The 23,694-nt window shown below is 38.7% G+C and overlaps 1 protein-coding gene across 5 annotated transcripts in view; it reads left to right on the forward strand.

The window, feature by feature from the left end:
* The first annotated feature begins 6 nt into the window (after positions 1–6).
* Positions 7–23,694, forward strand: part of KDM1B (lysine (K)-specific demethylase 1B) — a 51,724-nt gene continuing 28,036 nt past the window's right edge. For 2 of the 5 annotated variants that reach the window (XM_014545187.1, XM_014545191.1), the window contains exons 1-8: positions 7–33; positions 346–389; positions 4,428–4,527; positions 5,301–5,428; positions 6,588–6,677; positions 7,632–7,743; positions 10,791–10,907; positions 20,314–20,352. In XM_014545187.1, the coding sequence (XP_014400673.1) occupies positions 4,441–4,527; positions 5,301–5,428; positions 6,588–6,677; positions 7,632–7,743; positions 10,791–10,907; positions 20,314–20,352 (573 nt within the window). In that variant the 5' untranslated portion in view covers positions 7–33; positions 346–389; positions 4,428–4,440. The other 3 variants (XM_014545188.1, XM_014545189.1, XM_014545190.1) reach the window with 3 other exon arrangements.

Here is a 23,694-nt window from a genome sequence, read left to right on the forward strand (position 1 = left end):
GGGCGGAGCGCTCCGTCCCTCACGCTCTCGGAGGTGAGGCGCACGCGGCTTCGGGATGACCGAAGGGGCTACGGCGGATTTGGGGTGACAGCTCTGCACAAAGCAGCTTGGCTAGGGTACAAACCCTCCTTCTCCCCATGCGCAGCGCTCCTCGCCCAGGTGGGAGGTGGATGGATGCCCTAGGGGGCTGATACCTCCCTCTCCGGATTGGAAGCGGGGTGCGGGGTGGGGATCACTGCTCCGGGAAGAGAAATTCCCGGGCCGGGGTGTTGCGGCGACGGGGTTCCCTGATTCGTCGCGTTGAGGGTGTCTCCTAACCCCGTACACTATTTTCTTTCTCTCCAGCGCTGCCGTCTCCCCGCGACTGCCTGCACCTTTTCAGTGCTCAGGTGAGCCCGGAGGTTGTTGCTTCTCCGACTTCGGAGAACAGACCGAGAAAGCTTTTCGGAAAGCGAGGCGGCTGCTGCGGGCACAGGAGACGTTGGGGATCCCTCCGGGGGACTGTTCGAGCCCTGTCACCTGGGGAGTGTGTGCTGCGGTGGGGAAAACCCACAGCCCTAAGTAGGAACTCCCTTGCTTGTTCTCAGCCGGGAGTGTGGCGGTGAGGAGCCCGCACAGCCCTGCAGGTGTCCTGGTAATGCTCCAGCGCGGCCACCAGCTTGGAGGCTCGATGGGCATTGCCAGGTGCTGGGGTAACTCCCTCCGGGCTGGGAACCCGGAGCAGGCAGCCGGATGACGGTAGATGTTAGTCAACAACCTGGCAGCTGGCAAGTGAAACAGGAAGGAAGAGGAAGGCCCAGCTTTAGAAAGTTGGGGTTCAGTGATATGGAACCTAGCCAGATAGAGGCCCAGCCTTCCCTTTGGCGAGCGCACAGAAATCCATAGACCAGTCCATTTGGGGAGATCCATCACTCCACATTCACACACAACTCAAGACTTTTGTGTTTTGTTTAGGTGGTTTTTTTTTTTTAAATTTATATATATATATATGTTATACACACACACACACACACACACACACACACACACACACACACACACACGGTGTGTCAGGGGACTATGCAGAGAAAATGACCCTAAATGCCCTTAATATCTATGTTAGTGAGAGAAAGGCATTGGGAGGGAAGGTTTCTTAAGGAGGTACATGAGAAAATGACCATCAATAATTAGTAGTTTTTCAGGCAGGGAAAGTAATCAAAGCATTCAGGCCATTGAACTGGATCCATATTTTGGAAAATTTTATTAGTGTATTAGTATATTAAAATTTATTAGTGAGGTGCTCGTCCTGCTTTATTTTAAGTGGCCAAAGGGAAATTCCTGTTTCTATTGTCTGAAGATGTTTGTAGTAGTTTGTTTTATTTTTAGAAATGCTGATGCCCCTACACATTTTTATTCCAACATGGAGTCATTTTGATTCTTATTTTTATGAATAATGTAAGTTTTTTAAAAAAAAGTCTTTTTGAATAATGTACTTCAGAAAAAACCCACTTTTTTTCTTTTGTCACATTAAAGGAAAACCAAGGTTCTGAATTTAAAATTAGGGAGATATATGCTTATAAAGTTATAGAACATGAAACATACTCATTAAATTTAAAATTAGATGTGCTTATTAATTTGCAGAAGCAGGTGGAAAAGCACTTCCAGTATACTACTTTTAATGACACCTTTGGTCAGTATTTCTAGATTTTATTTACTTTTAAATCCTCATCTGAGGATATCTTTTTATTGATTTGAGAGCGAGAAAGAGAGAGAGAAATATCAATGTGAGAGAGAAACATCAATCAGTTGCCTCCTGCATTCGCCCAGACCTGGGATTGAACCCAAAACCTAGGTTTGTACCCTGACTGGGAATCAAACCCACAACCTTTTGGTGTATGGGATGATGCTCTAACCAACTGAACCACCTGGAGAGTTCTGAGATTATATTTAAAAGGACAAAAATTATAGTCCTTCCAACTTTACTTAAAATTTTTTCCTACATTTTAAGCCCCAAGAATCCAACAATAGTGAAAATACAGAAATTACAGCAAGTGTCAGTAAAGGATGAGGGCACATAACTGTTAATCGTATAATTAAAGGTGAAAATGTACCACCCTAAAAATCTTCCATCGTATTTTCCCCAGACAATACAGACTTAATAATGGCTTTTATAGCTAATGTATTCATTTCCTCTTAACCATTTCTTGATTTGCATCATTCTTTATTGAAATTAAATACATATTTTCCAGTATACAGTTGGACTTAAACGTTTGATGAAATTTCTATGCTTTTTTTTTTAAAGAATGCTTGCTTTCCTAGGGTCAGATGTTGCATAAACCTAGGCTGATTATATTTATGTTCCTAAACCCCACATTAAACTAAAATATTTACTTATTTTTTAAATATATTTTTATTGATTTCGGAGAGAGGAAGGGAGAGGGAGAGACAGACACAACAATGATGAGAGAGAATCTTTGATCTGCTGCTTCCTGTACACCCCTACCAGGGATTGAGCCCCCAACCCAGGCATGTGCCCTGCCCAGGAATTGAACCATGACCTCCTGGTTCATAGTTCAATACCCAACCACAGCCACACTGGCCGGGCTAAACTCAAATATTTTTGTGGCAATACTTATGCATACTATACATTTACAAATACTGTATTTACATATGCCTTATTTGTAGTTCATTTTAAAAATAATGTGGGATATATGTTTTTTAAAGAGATTTGTTAGATTGGACAGCCTTTTGAAAATATAAATGTGGTCCAGAAAGCCTTCTTTGGGCTTAGGTAGGTAGTAGTGTTTTTAACATTGTTAATGTTTTATCCATCTGTATCCAGAGTGCTGTAGAACTAAATGACAACTTATTTAATGCTCAGTGAACTATAATGCATTTCAGAATATGTGTAGAGTTAATGTGTTCACAACTAACATGATGATTTTGAGAAAGTGAAGAGTGAGTTAAAGGAAAATCGTAACATTGTCAAGATTTCTCAAAGTCGATGTAGATAGAAAACTGAAAGTTTTCACACATGATGTTGATAATCTATTAAAAATACTCTTAGGAGCGTTAGCAGAACTCACAGGTAGGGAACAATAGGATTACAAGCCCCTCAAAGCTTTTCTTCAAAATTAAGATTATATACAAGCATACCTTGCTTTATTGCACTTCAGTAGTGTTGCAATTTTTTGCCGATTGAAATCAAGACCTCCACCAGAAAAAGATTACCACTCACTTTATAGTGATACTCACTTCATTTTGGTGGTCTAGAACCAAACCCACAATATCTACAAGATATGCCTGTATGTGGAATTTGTATCTAATGATAATACTTTTCCACTTTCAAATTTCTTATCTATGGGTGTGTTCGATTTATTTTGCATGAGTGTATATGTGTGTGTAGTAAATACAATGGATTGGAGAAGGAGATGTGTGATCATTGTAGAATTCACATATCATTGAGTATGTACTTTTGCTAAGCATTTTTCATTCCTTATCTAACTTAATTGAAAAAAAATACTAATTTGATAACTCAATCTATCATGGTTACCATGCATTATTTTTCTTCTAGACTTTTGGTTCTTAATGTTTGCTTAGCCATGCTGTTGTTAGACAAGTTCGAGAACTTAAAAAAAAATTTTCTAGTAGAATATACAGTTACTGCCCTGGCTAGGTAGGTCAGTTGATTGGAGCATAATCCTGATAGGCCAAGGTTGTGGGTTTGATCCCTGGTCAGGGCACATACAAGAGACAACCAATTAATGCATAAATAAGTGGAACAACAAATCAATCTTTCTCTCTTACCCTCACCCTCCTTCTCTCTCTATTTAAATCAATCAATAAATTTAAAAAAATTTTAAAAGATACAGTAACTAACCTAGATTCCTATATTTGGTAGTGACTAGATGGTGTGCCTGAGGTTTATTTGTTGGGTTTTACTGAGTAGGAATGAATGAGGGTTTTTGTTTTTGTTTTTTTGTTGTTGTGTTTTTTGTTTTTTTTTTAAGTATAAGAGATCAAAATTCAGGAACTGCTAAGAAGACATAGTAAGATGGACAGAAACAGGCAAAAACTAAGTGTTTTTACACCTTGAATTTTACAAACAATGTGATTTGTCTGTTGGTCACTTGTGTGGTGTTTTTCTCAATTTTGTATTTTTAAATGTACATACCAATAGTGGATAACATTTATTTATACTTATAATATGCCAGTCCTGTTTAAGTAGCTCTCACTGATGCTATAATAGACTCTTGCCATGCCCATTTTATGTATGAGAACACTGAGGTCGTAGAGATGTTAAGTAACTTGAAAGCAGTGGCTTCACATTCAGGCAGTGTAACTGCAGAGAATATATTATTACCTAGTACTGCATAATAACTGTTCTAGAATGTTGGAGGTATTAGCAAATGTTAATGTTTAATGGTTTAAAAATTTTTATTTTGCAGATTATCTGATACAATGGCAACTGCACGGGGGAGAACAAAGAAAAAAGCATCTTTTGATCATTCTCCAGATAGCCTTCCTTTGAGGAGTTCCGGTAGGCAGGTATTACTCATTTGTTCATTCTGTGCACCTGTTTTGAGCACACAGAATTATTCTGATTGGCACTGAAGAATTATAAATGAAAAGATTATACACTTGTAGTCTAGTTGAAAAATTCACCCTGATATAGAGATAGAATGTAGAAAAAAAGCATACTGGCAGGGGGAACTGGAAAGATAGAGACATAGGGTTTGAATCGACATGGGGTGTTCAGAGAATTGCAGCTGTGTAGTTGCCTCCAGGATGTGAGCTGGGGTCAGCTCATGCTTGGTGGGAATTTGACATCAGCTTGTAGCCATTTGGGTGCTGTTGATGGTTTACTTACTGCCGTCTTTTTTGTAGGGCTTTGTTTCCCCCCTAAAGAAAAATCTTGAATGATGTAATTATTTTTCTATAATTTTCCTAGGTTTTTTTTTTAATATGCAATACTGAGAGGGTATAACTGTTCAAAGGGGAAAAAAAATCCCCATTTGAAAGTAGCTTTTATTTTGATTGATACAGCTTTTTCCCAAAAAAGGCTTGCATGCATTTTAGTTCTCTACTCAGACACCTATTGTTAACATGCTGGTTCTGTATTTCAGGCAAGTTAGTGAATTATTTGCACAGTACAGTCTCAAGGAAATTGCTATATTGTTAACTCCTAACCTACTGCCAGGGTGTTGTTAATCTGCAAGTTTAGAACTCCTAACATGGAGGTCATTTCAGTAGTAAACCTTCCACCACATTCACCCTTGGCCATTCTGGTGAAATCTTAACCCCAGCTGGTTCTTTCTTAGGCAAAGAAAAAAGCAACGGAGATGATGGATGAGGATGAAGACGGTGGGTCAGAGAAGAAGTATAGGAAATGTGAAAAGGCAGGCTGTACTGCAACGTGTCCCGTGTGCTTTGCAAGTACTTCTGAAAGGTCTGTTCAGATGACATGTCTTGGCCTCATATTCCTGCCTATGAGAGCGTTCTTTGTGAGAACATCAACCTCAAAGATAGTTTTACTAAAGAGAGATATAAATACTGTAAGTCATCTAATAATAGAGACATTGCCTGTACATTCTGTACATACCACACCCTCCTATATGATCCTCCTGTAGACGTAGCCATATCAGCTCTGCACAGTGGCCAATCAGTGTCCTCAAACCCCACCGACTGAAGCTGAGCTGCTTTTGTGAGCTGAGAGTGGAATGGGGTCAGGGATGGGGACACAGCAGAGAGAACTGTGGAGCTCCCTTAGACCAGCGGGTGTTTACTTTCTCTAGGCTTCCATCCTCCCTCACACAACCTACCTCCTTTCCCAGTAGACATAAGTGGAGCTAACTGCACTTGCCATTCTTATTGGGATGACGCAAGCTTGACCTTTCACTTCCAGAGAAAAATCTTCAACGGAGGCTTAAGACTCAGTGAAACCTGGAACACAAATCCCACTTTTTAATCACGAAGCGTGGTGGTGTTAGTGTTCATCGTGGCGTTAGATTTCATTCTTTTACTACATCCTTGGCTGTTTGACAGATCATGTTTGCCAGACTTGCCTGCTCAAGGGTTCTATTCCAGCTGGCCAGATTCATTCACTATTCAGTAGTGGGACAGATGTTCTTACTAGAGACCACACTTCTCTCCTTCACCCACGTGCAGCTTGCAGCAAGCACAGTGACATCCCTTGTTTTGTGTCATAAAACCTTATCATGGCTCCAGGGGGTCTTGATAAAACTCCTAAGTCTCAGGCCCTTGGTGTACAACCAGCTCGGTTAGGTCCTCTGGTCTAAGAACTTGTGTCCTCACCATGTGTTATCACCTATCCATCATCCATTCCACTTCCCCTGTTATTAGCTACTGGTTGTTAGGATTGTAAAGAGAGAATGCAACATGGGCTCATAGGAGATGCTTGATACATGTTTGTTTCTTAAAGTGAAGGGAATAGGGTGGGTTGGGAGGGAAGGGGGAAATCTATTTTAGTGAAACAGAGGGAAAACGTGATTGTTGTTATTTTTGCTAAAATAAAGGAGGCAAATGAAAAAAAAAAGTGAGAAGAAATGTTATTTATTACCAAAGCTGCATGTTTTTGCTGTTTTCAGATGTGCCAAGAATGGCTACACCTCCCGATGGTATCACCTCTCCTGTGGGGAGCATTTCTGTAATGAATGCTTTGACCATTACTACAGAAGGTCTGTTCTCTCATCCTTGGAGGTTTTTGTAGTGGAGGGGGTCAGGTGGTTAAGGCTGAGCCCACAGGCTTACTGAATTATTCCACTGTTGCAGCCAGCCATGCCTGCATTGACTACAACTTGCCAGACCTTTATGCTGTAGTTTGCCTGTGTGCGTGCTTACGTGTGTGCACATTCAAGGTTCAAAACTATCTGCTTCAATGAGACAGTTATTCTCTTTAGTCTGCAAGATCTGAAAGTTCTAGGACAGGGGTGGGCAACCTTTTTGTGAGTGCGTGCCAAAACCAGCAAAATCTCTTGACTCAAAATTCTTCTGCGTGCCAACCTTAATTTTTTGAGAACATGTTATGCCTACTTGAATCTCTTAAGGTGTACGTATGTGAAGAACCTTGAAGAAATAATAAAATTCATTCGAGCGACAAAAACACAGTATATGATGATGAAAAATACGTTTATTTTTTAATTTTAACAGGTTATGAAAAATTATTCCTTTTTCTAAGATGCACCTACATGGATTTTATCTGAAAAATAAAAAAGTCGATATTAAGAAAACAATTGTAAATGGAAGATTATAAGAGAGGGTTTCGCATGCCAGCAAAAGTTACTGGCGTGCCATGTTTGGCACGTGTGCCAGGGGTTGCCCACCCCTGCTTAGGTGCTGCTTTACTATTCTGTGACAGTGCATAGGGGGACGAATGCCAAGATTTGGGGGAAGGTACTGACAACTAGAGGGAGCTTGGACAGACAGGTAGCAGCTGTCCCTTCCTAATAGTTTTAGATTTTAAAACTGATAGGAATGCACCTGACCCGACAGGCTCTTTTATGGGTACCATAATAACATCCCCCTCTCCATAATATGGCTAGTTTAGTCCTTTACATAAGATTTTCTAACCTGCCTTCTGTTTTGAAAACCCAATTGACTTAGCTTGATATGTTTATTTTTATTATTTTCAGCCATAAGGATGGATATGAGAAATATACTACATGGAAAAAAATATGGACTAGCAATGGAAAAACTGAACCTAGTCCCAAAGCTTTCATGGCAGACCAGCAACTCCCCTACTGGGTAAAAAGCACTTGTGCACCTAAATGCAAGAAAAATGGATAAAAATACTGATCTGGGGGGATACTGATTTGGGGGGAATTTTTCTTTTACTACATTTATTGTTTTATGTTTGTTAAAGCAAATCACATTTTTTATTTTTATAGGAAACTTCAACATAGTATAAAGAAGAAACTAAAGACTTATCACTAGCTGGTGATAGCCATTGTTAAGCTTACATATCTCTTATCTTTTCTTCTGATAATTGTCTAAGTATATCTTTAAAGACAATTTCATGCTTTATATAAAATTCTAATAAGGTTTAACATTTTACTTTGAATATAATTTTGTTAACTTTTAGCTTTTTTATTAATTTAACTTTATATTATTTTTTCCATTTAGCTATTCTTTGAAAATAAATTGTAGTATTGCATATATTAGATAAATATCCCATCATTTAATAAATGATTTGCTAAATTTTTTAATATCACAGGTAGATTTGAGCTTCTCTTGCACACTTAAAAATGAATTTTTTTTTAAAAAAATGAAACTTACATAATATAAAATTAACTATTTTAAAGTATACCATTCAATGGCATTTAGTACCTTGACAGTGTTCTGCTCCCACCGCTTCTATCTAATTTCAAAGTATTGTCATCATTCACAAAGCAAACGATGGCAGACCTCTCATTTTTATATACCCTAGTCCAGGGGTCCTCAAACTTTTTAAACAGGGGGCCAGTTCACTCTCCCTCAGACCGTTGGAGGGCCGGACTATAGTTAAAAAAAAAACTATGAACAAATTCCTATGCACACAGTGGCGGCATTATTTTGAAGTAAAAAAAACAAAATGGGAACAAATACAATATTTGTATTTGCATGTGGCCCGCAGTTTGTTGGTTTGTTAGGTAGGAAGGGATCATAAAGGTCCCCTAGGGCCGTGGTCGGCAAACTGCGGCTCTCGAGCCATATGCGGCTCTTTGGCCCCTTGAGTGTGGCTCTTCCACAAAATACCACGTGCGGGTGTGCACGTACACTGCGATTGAAACTTCGTGGCCCATGTGCAGAAGTTGGTTTTCGGCCTGGGCGAGTCTATTTTGAAGACATGGCGTTAGAAGAAGTGGGGGGTATCGGTCGGGCGACAGGAGACATGGCACAGGCGGGCCGCGGGAAATGCAGTGCGGGGGAGGCACAGGATTCATGCATGAGTTGAGTGAGCCAGTCAGTCAGCAGTCTCATCGTGCAGTGGTTAGTGCTAGTCGCATCCGCAAGTCGTGCGCGAGTGACAAAAGATAGACGAGACAAGTATACAAGACGAGTGGATGGGAGAGTTGGAAGGAGTTAACCTCAGCGAACGTACCTAAATCAGACTGAGGACATTTTTAGCAAAGGCCAGCTTAGGAGTACCCTAATTAAGTTAATAACAATGTACCTACCTATATAGTTTAAGTTTAAAAAATTTGGCTCTCAAAAGAAATTTCAATCGTTGTACTGTTGATATTTGGCTCTGTTGACTAATGAGTTTGCCAACCACTGCCCTAGTCCCTTGCAAACATTAAATTGATTTTTGGCTTTATGAATTTACCTATTTTGGATGTTTTATATAAAAGAATCATATAGTATGTGGCTTTTCATGTCTGGCTTTCACTAACCATAATGTTTTTGAGGTTCATCCATGTCTTAGAATATGTTAATTCTTTGTTCCTTTTTATGAGTGAATAATATTCCATTATATAAATTTGTCAAATTTAATTTATGTAGTCATCTGTTCATGAGCGGTTGCTTTCACCTTTTAGTTATCCAAAAAGTGCTGCTATGAATATTTATGTACAAATATTCATTTTTAATTATTTCAATACATATCTAGGAGTAAAATTGTTGGGTGACATTCTATGTTTAACTTTTTGAGGATCTACCAAACTGTTTTCCTTAGCAACTGCTGCAGCATCTTTCATTCGCATCAGCAATGGATAAGGGTTTAAATTTCTCCACATCCTCACCAATTTATGTCTCCCCATCCTTTTTTTTTTGTTCTAGCTGTTTTGATTTGCATTTCCCTTATGACTAATGTGCCTTTTCATGTGCTTGTTGGCCATTTGTATATCTTCTTTGAAGAGATATCTGTTCAAATCTTTGCCCATTTTAAAATTGGGTGTTTGTCTTTTGTTGTTGAGTTGTAAGAGTTCTTTATTCTGGATACTAAACCCTTATCAGATATTAGGTTTGCAAATATTTTCTCCTATAGGTTGTCTTTTCACTTTCTTGATAGTGTCCTGTGATGCACATAAGTTTTTAATTTTGAAGTTTAGTTTATCTATTTTTTCTTTTGTTGCATATGCTTTTGGTATAATATCTAAGAATCCATTGCCAAATCTAAGGTCATGAAGATTGACTCTCCTAATTTCCCCTCTAAGAGTTCTATCATTTTAGCTCTTACATTATGGTGTTTGATCCATTATGAGTTAATTTTTGGATATGTGTGAAATAAGAATCCAGTTTCATTCTTTTGCATAAGGATATCTGCATGCTTTAAAAATAAATAAACTTTTTATTTTGGAATAATTTTAAATTTACAAAAGAGTTACAAAATAATACTCAGAGTTCCCAGATATTCTTTACCAGTTTCTCCTAATGTTATCATCTAACACACCATGATTGTTTGTCAAACTAAGAAATTAGCATTAATACAGTACCAATAACTATATTATGGACTTTTTATGGGTTTCATCAGTTTTTTCACTAGTGTCTTTTATTGTCTCAGGATCCTATCCAAGATACCACATTGCATTTAGTGCATAGTTTGTGACTCACTGTAACTAAATTTAACACTGATTATTTCCTTAGGTTAGAGCTGGAAAACCTTTCTGACAACAGTAGTCATCAGATCCTATTGCACTTTTTTGGTGCCTGAGCTAGTATTGAATCAAAAATTATGGGGTTAAAGTGTACTTAGAAGTACTAAAAGGTTGGTTAAATCATGTGGCGAAGATGGCAAAGTTAGTGGTGGAGGAGAGAAATGCAGGCTCAAGATTAGCCAACTGATTGACCTTGACATGTTCCTTTCCATTTAGGTTCAGTGTACAAAACCCGAGTGTGGAAAATGGAGGCAACTTACCAAGGAAATCCAGCTTACGCCACAGATAGCAAAGACCTACCGCTGTGGTATGAAACCAAACACTGCTGCTAAGGTACGATCTCTGTTGGTTTTTCTTTTGAATTCATTGCTAGGTTAATTTAGTTGTTAGTAAATAGTAATGGTATGTATTTCTTGTTTACTGTATTGCTCATTGTATCAGTATTGTATTGGTACACTTACATATAACAGAACACCAACTACAGTGGCTTAACCAATGGAGGATTTTATTTTTCTCTCATTATGAGCAGGGTTGGTGTAGTTGCCCAAAGAAGTCTTGTTGTTTCTAGTTCTGCTACAAGATGGTTGCTGCACCATCAGCCTTTCTGTCCAAATTCTAAGCAGTAAAGATGGGAGAGTCAAAGAGCAAGAGGGCTGTGCCAGCTGAGTCTCTCCCTCTTTAATTGGGAGCTTTCCTGCAAGTTCCAACAGTAGATTTCTATTTATATCTCATTGGCTGGAATAAGATTATGCAGCTACTCTGACCAACAATAGAGACAAAGGAAGAAAATCCTATATAAAAAAAGAAAAAAGAAAGAAAAAAAAAGAAAATCCTATATAATAAAAGGCTAATATGCAAATTGTCCCCTTGGGAGTTCGACCGACTGGGAGTTTGACTGCTTGCTATGATGTGCGCTGACCACCAGGGGGCAGTGTGGAATGAAGGAAGGCCCCAGCCAGCAGACAGCAGTGGGGGGAAGGAAGGCCCCGGTTAGCAGCCAGAAGGCCCCGATCGGCGCTGATCGCCAGCCAGGCCTAGGGACCCTACCGTTCATGAATTTCGTGCACCGGTCCTCTAATCCTATATCATAAAACCCTAATATGCAAATCGACCGAACAGCGGAACGACCAGTCTCAGTGATGCACACTGACCACAAGGGGGCAGACGCTCAATGCAGGAGATGCCCCCTGGTGGTCAGTGCACTCCCACAGGGGGAGCACTGCTCAGCCAGAAGCCGGGCTCATGGCTGGCGAGCGCAGTGGCAGTGGTGGGAGCCTCTCCCGCCTCCACTGCAGGCAGGCAGTAAGGAGCGAGGGGTCCCGAACTGCGAGAGGGTGCAGGCCAGACTGAGGAACCCCCCCTCAGTGCGCCAGGGTTAAAGGTTAAAGGCTTATAGTACAGAGAGGTGATTTTTTAATATATGTGCATGAATTTCGTGCACCGGATCCCTGGTATTTTTGATATTTGGCAGTTACTTAGTTTTTAAAATGTGTAATTGCTTTAATGGGTTAAAGCATTCATTTACACAAATGTCCCTGCTTTCTTCAGTACATTAAAAAATGTTAGAAGTCATAATCTTGGGAGTAAAATACTTTTTTAAAAAAATTGAGATATAATTCACATGTCATAAAATTCACAATTTTAAAGTGTACAATTCCATGGTTTTTGGTATATTCACAATCATCACTTGCAAAATATTTTCTTAGTTCAAATATTTCTCATAAAAGAATGAATGAAAACTTTTATAAAGTTTATGATCAAGTTTTTTAAAGCCTGGGAGTTAAGATATAAATGTTATTAAAGCAACTTATAAATATTGTAAACATTTGGAAAATTTTGCTAAGTGAAATGGTTGAGAAATAGGGTATGGACATTTAGGAATGATATTGGTATTATTTTAAATTTTACATAAGTATTACATGAATATAATCTCAGGGTTTTAAAAAAGTAAATTGAATATGTGTGTGTGTGTGTGTGTATATGTATATATATATAATACAGAAATAAAAAATGAAAGTCCTCCTTAACCATTTTCTCCTTTTCACCCTAATAGGTAACTACTCTTAATAATCTATCCTACTAAAACAGCAATTTTCAACTGATACGGTGCAAGAATTTTTAAAACATGCAATACTTGACTATTTAGTCAGGGTTACAGACCTCTTTTCCCTTAGATTGTCAAATAAAAAAATGACAACAGCCAACACAACAATAGCCATCCGGTGTGAATGAATCAAAATTATACCAATGTTTTTGTCAGATTGGCAAAAAAAAATTTTTTTTGGTGTGCCGCAGGATTTTAGTAATTAGTTTATGTGTTCCATGAAATGAAAATTGCTGTATTAGAACTTTTTTTATGCATTTGAATACATATTTCTGTTTGGCACATCTTTTAAGGCTCTTGATACGACTTAACTACTTAAAGGTTAAAGGCTTATAGTACAGAGAGATCATTTTTTAATACATATATGAAATTGCATCTTTTAAAAAAATATATTTTTATTGATTTCAGAGAGGAAGAGAGAGGGAGAGAGATAGAAACATCAATGATGAGAGAGAATCATTGATTGGCTGCCTCCTGCACGCCCCACACTGGGGATCGAGCCCGCAACCCTGGCATGTACCCTGACCCGGAATCGAGCCATGACCTCCTGGTTGATAGGTCGACACTCAATCACTGAGCCACGCCGGCCGGGCTGCATCTTTCTTTTAATTGAGTTATAATATATGCACAGATCTTCAATGCATTTTATTGAGTTTTGGAAAATGTCTACATTGTGTAACCAATACCCAATTAAGATATACTTTTCTACTACTCTAAAAATTCTAGTTATTTCCTTCCCTACCACTAGAGGCGATCACTGTTCTGATCCTTAGGGTTTGGTCTGCTCTCTTTATTGCTGAGTGTGGAATACCACAACTTGTTTAACTATTTTCCTTGAAGGGCATTTGTGATGTTTTAAATTTTTTGCTATTATGAATAAAGCTGTAGTGAACATTCTGTGCAGGTGTTTTTTTGTGGACCTATGGCTTCATTTCTTAAAGGTAAATACATAGGAGTGGAATTGTTGAGTCAGATGGTAAATTTATATTTTAGAAACTGCTAAATGGTTTCCCACAGTTGTAGCATATTGAAACATTTAATGGTGTTACTCTGTTAAAAAATTTTTTAATTTTAATTTTAGCTATTCTAATGGGCATGTACTGGTATGTCATTGTGGTTTTAATTTTCATTTCTCTGATGGCTTGTGATGTTAAGTATCATTTCATATGCTTATTGGCCATTTATACCTTGTCTTTGGAGAAATATCTGTCTAAAACTTTTTTAAAGATTAGGTTTGTTTTGTAGAAGTTCCTAAGTAATCTTGATATGAGATATAATCTTGAATATTTTTCCTGGTTTTTGTCTTACCCTTTTATTTTCTTAATGTCTTTTGATGAGAAGTTTTTAAGTTTGAAGCCTAGTTTACTCATTTTTTTATGTTTAGAACTTTTTGTATCTTTTCTGAGAAATCATTGACTACCTCTCAATTTACAGATAGTCTCATATGTTTTCTTTGAGGAGCTTTTTTTAGTATTAGCTTTTACATTAAGGTCACTTATCTCATGTTAATTTTTGTTTTTTTTCGAGGTATAAAGTCAAGATTCAATGTGCTTTTCATATAAATATTTAGTTTTTCAGTACCATTTGTTGAAAAGACTGTTTTTTCCCTTGAATTATCTTGGCTTTGTTATCAAAAGTCCGTTGGCCATACATGTTGGTCTATTTCTGGATTCTGTTCCATTGATCTCTTCGTTTATTCTTACCCCCGTACTCAGCTGGCTTGAATATTGTATCTTTATAATAAGTCTTAAAATTAGGTAGTGCAAATTCCTCTGTGTTTTTGTTTTTCAAGATTATTTTGGCTATCCTAGGTTCTTTATGTTACCATATAAACTTTATTATCAGCTTGTCAATATCTACAAAAAGGCCTCTGGGATTTTTTATTTTATTTTATTTTTTTGTCATGCATTGACTCTATAGATAATTTTAAGCCAATATCTACAGAAAGGCCTCTGGGATTTTTTTTTTTTTGTCATGCATTGACTCTATAGATAATTTTAAGAAGAATTGACATTCTTACATTTTTTCTGCCTTTTAATCCATGGGTCAGCAAGCTATGGGTCAAATCTGCCTCCCCCCACCTGTTTTTGAAAGTAAAGTTCTATGGGAACACAGCTTTGCTCAGTCATTATGTATTATCTGTGGCTGCTTTCATGCTGCAGTGGCAGAGTGGTTGTGACAGAGACCGTATCATCCACAGAACCTAACATTTACTACCTGGCCCTTTACAGAAAACATTTTCAACCCCTGTTGTGACCCCGAGCATGTGTATCTCTCCATCTTCTCAGGGTCTTTAATTTCTCCCAACAGTGTTTTCTAATTTTCATTGAGGATGTTTTTTTGTTAAATAGATTTCTAGATATTTTGTGGGTTTTTTTTCCTGTGATTGTAAGTAGAATTTATTTTTAACTTCATTTTCAAGTTGTTTGTTGCAATGACATAGAAATACAATTTTTATTTGTTGATTTTATACCCAGAGGTTTTGTTAAATTATTAAATTTATTAAATTTCATAGGTCTTTTTGTAGATTCCTTTGGGTTTTCTATAGTTGCAACAACTGTGAATAAAGGCTGTTTTGCTTTCTTAAAAACTCATCTTTTTGCTCTTTTTTTCTCTTGCCTTACTACACTGGTCAGGACCACCAGTACCATGTTGAATAGAAGTTGGAGAGTAGACATCCTTGTCCTATTCCTGACATAGGAGGAATGTGTTCCGTATTTTATCATTATGTATAATGCTGGCTGTAGCTTTTCACAAATGCCTATAATCAGATCAAAGAAGTGCCTTTGTGTTCCTAGTTTGTTGAGAACTTTGTATTATGAATGGAAGTTGGACTTTGTCCAATACTTTCTCTACATCTTGTATGATGACCATGTGGTTTTTCTCCTTTCATCTGTAAATGTGGTGAATTAGACTAATTCTGGGATGTTGAAACTACCTCACATTCCTGGAAAAAATCTCATTTGTTCTTAATGTATTATCCTTTTAGTGAATTGTTGGATTCAGTTTGTTAATATTTTGTTAAGGATATTTGCATCTGTGTTCATGATGACAGTTTTCTTTTCTTGTAATGTTCTTCTTGGGTGTTGCTGTCTGAGTTATGCTGGCTCCATAAAATGAATCCACAAGTATATCCCTCTTCTCTATTTTGTTAAAGAGTTTGGGTAATGTTGATATTTCTTCTTTAGCATTTGGTATAATTCACTAGTGAAGTAATTTGGGTCAGTTTTCTTTGTGAAAAGTTTTAAAATTATAAATTCAGTTTCTTTAGCATATATGGCAATGTAGGTGGTTTTATTCTACCCGTTTTAGAGTGTGGATGTGTTTTTCCAAGAAATTTGCCTATTACATCTAGATTGTCAAATTTGTTAACTTAAAGTTGTTTGCACTGTTCCCTTATTCTCCTTTTAATGTCAGCGAGCTCTATGGTGATATCCTTGTTTTTATTTTGGATGTTGGTAATTTGGGAGTGAAGGGTAGGAAGCACAGATCTAAGCCTGGGACCAGGGTCCTGGATTGAACAAATCTTGTCCTGAAACCTTTCAGTTTAGCCTTTAATTGATTCTTGAGCGAAGTCTTCAGAGTAGAAGGCCTCTCTGAGGGATAGAAGATAAAACAATGGGAAGGGCTGACACTGGGGCGGTGGGTAATTCATTTTTCAGGCTGAGTGCGCTGATGGGAATTGGGGTTTGAGGAATGAAGGTGCCCGAGCTTGTGTGGCAAAGGGGAAGCTGCCGAAATAATGTCATGGCTGCGCTGGATTTAACCAGGCCCTGTGTCCAAGATTACTTCTCAAGCCAAAAGTAGACTCAGTGGCATTTCATTATAATGTGTAAAGGAGAGTTCAACCAAAAGTAGTAAAAAATAGCAGACTATTTTAATAGATATTAGCCTTTGGGCCATTTTCATTCAACCTATTTCTGAAGTTTCTAAAGATTTCTTCTAACAATTAAAATATTTTTGGATGATTTGCTTACTAATGTGTGTTATTAAATACTGGGTATAATTTTACATAAAAAGTTTATATTAAAATCATTTTGATTTGTGCTTTGACTAGCTTTAGTTTAACTATCATTTGGAATTACTAGTATACATAATCCCTCCTTTCTTTTACCTGCCGACAATGGAATGTGCAACTTTAACTTCATCTCTACTAATTGTTCAAATGACCCATGTCCCTTTTTTTGTTTATTTGACTTTTTGGGGGGATGGTAATTGTCCTTTTCCATTTTTTTTTAGTTTAAGTAGTTTTTGAAAAGTCTGAATTCTTCTTTAGAATGAGTTTATTTTTAGACCAATGATATATGTTCATTACTGAGAAAGTCAAACAGTACAGAAAAGGACAAAGATGATAACAAAAGAAAACTCATGTAGTCATCATCATGAAATAACCATACTAAATGAGATTTATTTAACAGTATATCTTCATCTGCATGTATTTCAAGCAAAAGAACTGGCTGAGAACTTCCCATGTTAAGAAATAGTACTTACTATGCATGCTGGTTTTATGTAAAATGATTGCATACAGCAAAAGAAGCCAAAGTGAAATAAGAAGTTGTTGAACATAGGATAATTATTTCTTCATCTCCAGAAATAGTAGTAGAATCACTTTGTTTCAGTTGCATGTTTCAATTTTAGATATTAATTCACGCCCTGCTATGAAAGTGGGAAAAGGAAATTATGTCACATGTTAGCCCACCTCCCCTTTTCCTTGCTCCCAATTTTTGTTAGTGTTTCGTGTTTTAGTTTAGTGTACTCCGTCAGAGTAAATGTACCATTTATTTTCCATAACCATCATCCCTCCATTGCTTACTCTTGCTTCTGTATTTACTGGGTTTAATACTCCCCACAGTTTCTCTCACCACAGTTCCTTCTACCCCAAGTTCTTTATTTTGATGCATCACATAGTTGAATGTATTTTAACATCAATAACATTTTTCCAGGAGGACTGAGAGGTCTCAGATTCCTTAAGCTTTTGAAAACTTAATTGCCTTTCTCTCCTTCCAAACCCTCTTAAAGTTGAAGGCTTCTCGGTCTTCTTAAATGCCAGCTCCTAAGTAGAGTATCATGTTTTACACTTCTTCCCCCCCTCCACTCCATTCCCAAATTGTCCCTTGAGAGCTACTGCTCCAGGCTGTTACTGTCTGTAGCCTGAAGTTTTGAAATATTTATTTAAATGGTGTTTATTGATTCAGAGTCCCTTTGGTTTTCAGCTTGGTATTCAGTCAAGGACAAAGTCTGGAAAGGTTTATTTGTAAAATAACATTAAAAAGAATCGAGCATGCCCTGGCTGGTTTGGCTCAGTGGATGGAGCGTCAGCCTTCGGACTGAAGGGTCCCGGGTTCGATTCCGGTCAAGGGTATGTACCTGGGTTGCAGGCACATCCCCAGTAGGAGATGTGCAGGAGGCAGCTGATCGATGTTTCTAACTCTCTATCTCTCTCCCTTCCTCTCTGTAAAAAATCAATAAAATATATTTAAAAAAAAAAGGAATGGGAGAAAACAATGAACACTGTTTTGGAGCTTGCTTTTTTTCATTTACATTTTTTTAAAAATATATTTTATTGATTTTTTACAGAGAGGAAGGGAGAGAGATAGAGAGTTAGAAACATCGATCAGCTGCCTCCTGCACATCTCCTACTGGGGATGTGCCTGCAACCCAGGTACATACCCTTGACCGGAATCGAACCCGGGACCCTTCAGTCCGCAGGCCGACGCTCTATCCACTGAGCCAAACCGGTTTCGGCTTTTTTTCATTTAGTATGTCTTATAGATATTGCCATCTCAGGACCTAAAGACCACTTTCTCTTTAAAGCCTGTATAATACTCTACTGAGTGGATGTAACCTGATATATTTCACATGATTGAGAGCATTTAGGTGACTTTTCAACATTTGTTGTTAGCAGTGCTGTGATGAATAACTTTATATCTTTGCCATTTTTCCGTATATTTGTAGGATCAATTCCTAGTTATAACATTTCTGTGTCAAAGAGAACATACCATTGTTTTAATATGAAATAATTCTTAGACACAAAAGAGGATTTATAATTTGTGTGTAAGGAACAAAGAATTAAAGCAAACACTCATGCATCCAGCAGTTTTAGAAGCTGAGCATTATTACCAAAGCCTCTGTCACTTCCTGCGCACCCCTCACCCCTTCCCTATCTTCCCTTCACTGCAAGGACACAGTATTTCGAATTTTGTATTTATTATTCCTCAGCTTCTTGTTACATATTTACAAAACCCTAAACAGCGTGTAAAGTTTTGCCTACTTTTGGACTGGCTATACATTGTATCATCTTGTTTGTGTTCTGCAGCTTGCTGTTTTCACTCAATGTGGAGGTTTTTCACATGCACCCATGTGGATGCCAGAGCTCTGAGCTATTCATTTCCCCTGCTGTATAGTATTGCGGTGTGTGACCGTACCATGATGTATCTATTTTCCTGTTCACGGGCTTGACTGTTGTTTCTGGTTTGGGGCTCTGACACCCCGTGTTCCTGTGAGCATTCGTGCAAGCCTCTCCTAGGGCACAGGCCAAGTTTCTCCAGAGCGCATTCCGAGGGCCCGGTCCGCGGGGCTCTATGGTATGCCAATCTGCAGTTTACTTAGGTAACTTTTTACTTGAAATATATAAACAGAAAATGCATGTAGCTCTGAATTTTCACAAAGTCCCCATTTAGCCAGCTTCCCGTAAAGAAATGGAATACTTACCAGCCCCTCAGCGTCTCCCAGCACCCCCTGTTCCTCACAGCCTCCTTCCTTTGCTCCCCCACTTACTATTCTGACTTAAAACACTACAGATGTTTTGCTTGCTTTTGAACTTTATGTTAATGGAGTCATGCAGTGTGTTTTCTCTGGGGTCTGGCTGCTTTCTCTCACCGTTGTGTTTGTCAAGTACATCCGTGCTAGAGTGTGTGGTTGTAGTTTCTTCGTTCTCATCACCAGAGAGTGACCATTGTTTGACTACGACACAGTTTATTTACCCATTCTACTCTTGATGGGCTTCTGGGTTGTGTTTAGCTTTTTTCTATTGCAAACACTCCTCCTTTGAACATTTTCGGCTTCTGTTGGTGCACATGTATGAGGGCCTTTCTGGAAAATATAACAAAGCTTAGGTTGCTGGACATGTAGCATGTACATCTTCATTATACAAGATAATGCCAAATTATGGTTCATTTAAAAGTTTCATATTTTGTCCCGTTGCTCTCCAGAGTTATTCTTTCTTTTTTTTTTTTTAAAAAATATATTTTTATTGATTTCAGAGAGAGGAATGGAGAGGGAGATAGAAACATCAATGATGACAGAGAATCATGGGTTGGCTGCCTCCTGCATGCCCCCCACTGGGGATCGAGCCCACAACCCAGGCATGTGCCCTGATCAGGAATTGAACCTTGACCTCCTGGTTCATAGGTCAACGCTCAACCGGCCGGACAAGAGTCATTATTTCTTTAGCTTTCCACCTGCATGTTCTTGTGAGAGCGGCTGTCCTCCCCACACCTTCATGCATACAGTGGTTCATTACACTTTTCTCTTTGCCAGTCTAAAAGGTGAAAAGGGATATCTTCTTGAAGGTAAATTGTTACTGAAGACTATATTTTACAAGTAAAGCTAATTAACACTTGGTTTGCCTTTCAGCCCGAGACCCCAGATCATTGTTCCCTCCCAGAGGATCTAGTGAGTATTTCTGCATGTTCTAGATTGGAGTTCATTGCATCTCCAATGATAAGCGCTATGTGTAAATGACAATAACAGTTTCAATGTAACATGATAATGATATGATGAAAATGCTAGCAATAGTGGTGTTATAGGCGATCCTCCCCAACTTAAAATAAAGTTATATTGCTTTGCATTAAAAGGAAATAGAGAGGAAGAAACTGCTACCTTGCTTTACGATAAAGATCAGGCTTGTTATACTTTTTTTTCATGGGTGACTTTACAACTCTGCTTGAATCCTTCCAAGAAAAGAACAAGGTGCCTAAAGTTTGGTGGTCTTGGCCCAGATTCAGCTGTGAGAGTGTTCTTGTGTATTCAGACCTTGATGTAACTGCTTTGTCCTGGCCCTGTGTGGAAGGGAACAGTGTCTCCAGCTGGTGAAGCCTCACATATTTCATTCCTTTTTAAAAAATATATATATTTTTATTGATTTTAGAAAGGAAGGGAGAGAGAGAGAGAAACATCAATGATGAGAGAGAATCATTGATCGGCTGCCTCCTGCACGCCTCTTACTGGGGATCGAGCCCGCAACCCTGGGCATGTGCCCTTGACTGTAATCAAACCTGGGACCTTTGGTCCACAAGCCGAAGCTCTATCCACTGAGCCATACCAGCTAGGGCCACATTTCATTTCTTATGGGGCTTTGCTACTGGAGCTGGCACAATCCATGGGCTGCATAATCAGAGCCAATGGCTGTTTCATAGAATGCCTTTTTAAGACTCTTGAGTTTTTGAAATTCTGAGGTTCTGGGTTTTTCTGCATTTCAGTAATTCAGGATTATTAACTTGCAGTTTTTCTAGATTTCTGAATTGTAAGGACTGTGGTTGGTTTTCAGGCAAAGGAAGAATTAACATCTAGAAAATCTATTTTAAAACCATTCTGTTATATAAAGGGGTGTATGAAACACACACATACACACATTTTTTAATAATTAGTTGTTCCCTAAAACATTTCCGTGGTAAACTAGTGGCCCAAATAATATGGGATTGGGATAGACAGGATGAGATTGTAGAAAGGAAGGAAAAAGTAAATACAATGCCTTATGAATCTGACCCTAACATTAGACCATTTAGCATGCAGAAGAATTTGAGCTTTGGGACAGAGGCCATATTCTTGGGATACATGAACTTTTAAAAGTTTGGAAGATTCCCTTGATGTTCATCTGCCAGTCATTTATTTTTGCGCTTCATTAAGGAGGGGTCAGGAGCAGGCTTCTAGCCATATCACCTATCTACCCTTTTTCTGTTTCTATGAATTCTAGGGTCACTTTAAAAGCAATTTCTAAAATTTTTGAGTGCCTGTATTAGCTTCCTAGGGCTGCCGTAACAAATCACCGCAAACTGGGTGGCGCAAAGCAACAGGAGTTTATTGTCTCATAACTCCAGAGTCTGTATGTCTGAAATCAAGGTGTTAACAGGGCCGTGCTTCCCCTGAAGGCTGTAAGGGGGGGATCCTTCCTGCTCCTTCCAGCTTCTGGTGTTGCCAGCAATTCTTAGCATTTCTTGGCTTATAGACGCATCACTCCAATCTCTGCCTCTGTCATCACATGACCCTCTCCCCGTGTGTTTTCTGTCTCTCTGTCTCTTCTCTTCTTCTAAGGATGCTAGTCATAGTGAATTTAAGACTCCAGTATGACAAGGTCTGCAAGACATTGTTTCCAAAAATGGTTATGTTCTGAGGTTCTGAGGGAATACTATTTAACTTAGTATAGTGGGTATTTTATTACATTAATAGACTGACTATATCAAGTACAAGTTCTTCATTGGTATGTGTCTTCAAGATGACAGTGGAATTTTTTATGGTATATGGACAAAATGAGAGCCAGGTGTCCAGGAATGGTGAGTGTGTTGAGAGAACACACTTGGAATAGCAAGATCAAATGCTAGTTTATTAGTCACTGTTTTAGTTTCTCATGTTCCAATGCAGAGGTTTGGAGCACCCTCAAGTGAGCTTCTATGGGGAGGAAACACTGGGGGGCGTCAATAGGATGGCAGGGGCTCTCTGGTGGGTCCTGACTCAATTTACCAACATAGCTGCAAGGCCCAGGAAGTGTAAGAGAATGGAAGAGCTTGGGTGAATGTTTTATAAGTCACCTGCATTCTGCCCTCTCTGTGGTCTATTTAAAGTGTCTGAACCCTCAGTTTACTCTGTCCTTGGCGCTCTGCTCAGAAGGGGGTCCAAAGAGGCAGCCCTGGTGTGTTGAGGAAGGGACTGAAGCTTTCCTTCTTTCTGGTGCAGCTCTGCCATCAAGGGCCAAACCTAAAACAGGCCTGGAGAACAAAGATTGTACCCAGAAATGCCTTTGGGGCAAGGCACTTAACAATGAATGTGTGAAGCAGCTGCGAGTGATTTGTAGGGAGTGTTGGGGCTTGTGGTCAACTGAAAATTGCTTGTCCCAGATTCGGACTCTGTGAAATTTGAAGGGCAAACAGGATGCATCTCCAATCTGGATTAACTCTGTAGACCCTGAGTTCACAAACCCCTGCTTGATGGCAGCTGGCATTTGCTGGGAGCCTAGAAAACTAACATCAGAGGGGCTCTGAGCGCAAGGTTCTCCTGGATCAGATTCTTAGAATTCTTGGGGCATGTATTCAGCCTCACTTTTAGAAAAGGCTGTCTAACGTAGGATTTGTGGAGTTTGCTTTACAAGCCGACCAGCTTTTCTTTTTATTGCAGGAGTTAGTCATCATGGGGATGCTTTGATCCAGTGATTCCATATGTTAAGTCAACTCTGGAATGTGGTCACACATTTAAAGACCAAACATAGCTTTTACTTGTTCAGCTCTACATTTAGCATCTATTTTGATGGTTGTAGTATACTTTTCCCTCTGAAAATATTTTTGTAGCCTCTGGCAAAAAGCAGTAATGCTTGGCTACTACTTAGGTGAATTATTTTTTTTCTGCCCAGTTTTTCAATTTAAATTATCTTTAGATTCTAGTAAAGGGGAGGGGGGGATGGAAGATAAAATGATTACAGAATAGAAAGTTGTCATGTCACACTTACACCGGCAGTGCAGTCAATGGGTGCAGTTTCAAGACCAACCTGGAGTTGGGTTTGCCGAGGGGGGGAGGGAGAGAGGGGAAGGCTGTTGCTGTGTATCTGAAACAACTCTGCCTTGGAAACGTGGCTCTCCAGGTATTGCCAGCCACTTCTGTTTCTGAATCTGAGTGTGCTGAACTCTGGTGTAGGATTGCTGAGTGGGAGAAGGCAGAGTAGAGGGGTTAAGGATGAATACCGTGGAGACAGTCATCTGTCCTTGGCTGGATCTGCATGTACATTTCCTGTCTGCCATTGTCCCTCTT

Source organism: Myotis brandtii, unplaced genomic scaffold, assembly GCF_000412655.1.
Source record: "Myotis brandtii unplaced genomic scaffold, ASM41265v1 scaffold398, whole genome shotgun sequence".
Lineage (NCBI taxonomy): Eukaryota > Metazoa > Chordata > Mammalia > Chiroptera > Vespertilionidae > Myotis > Myotis brandtii.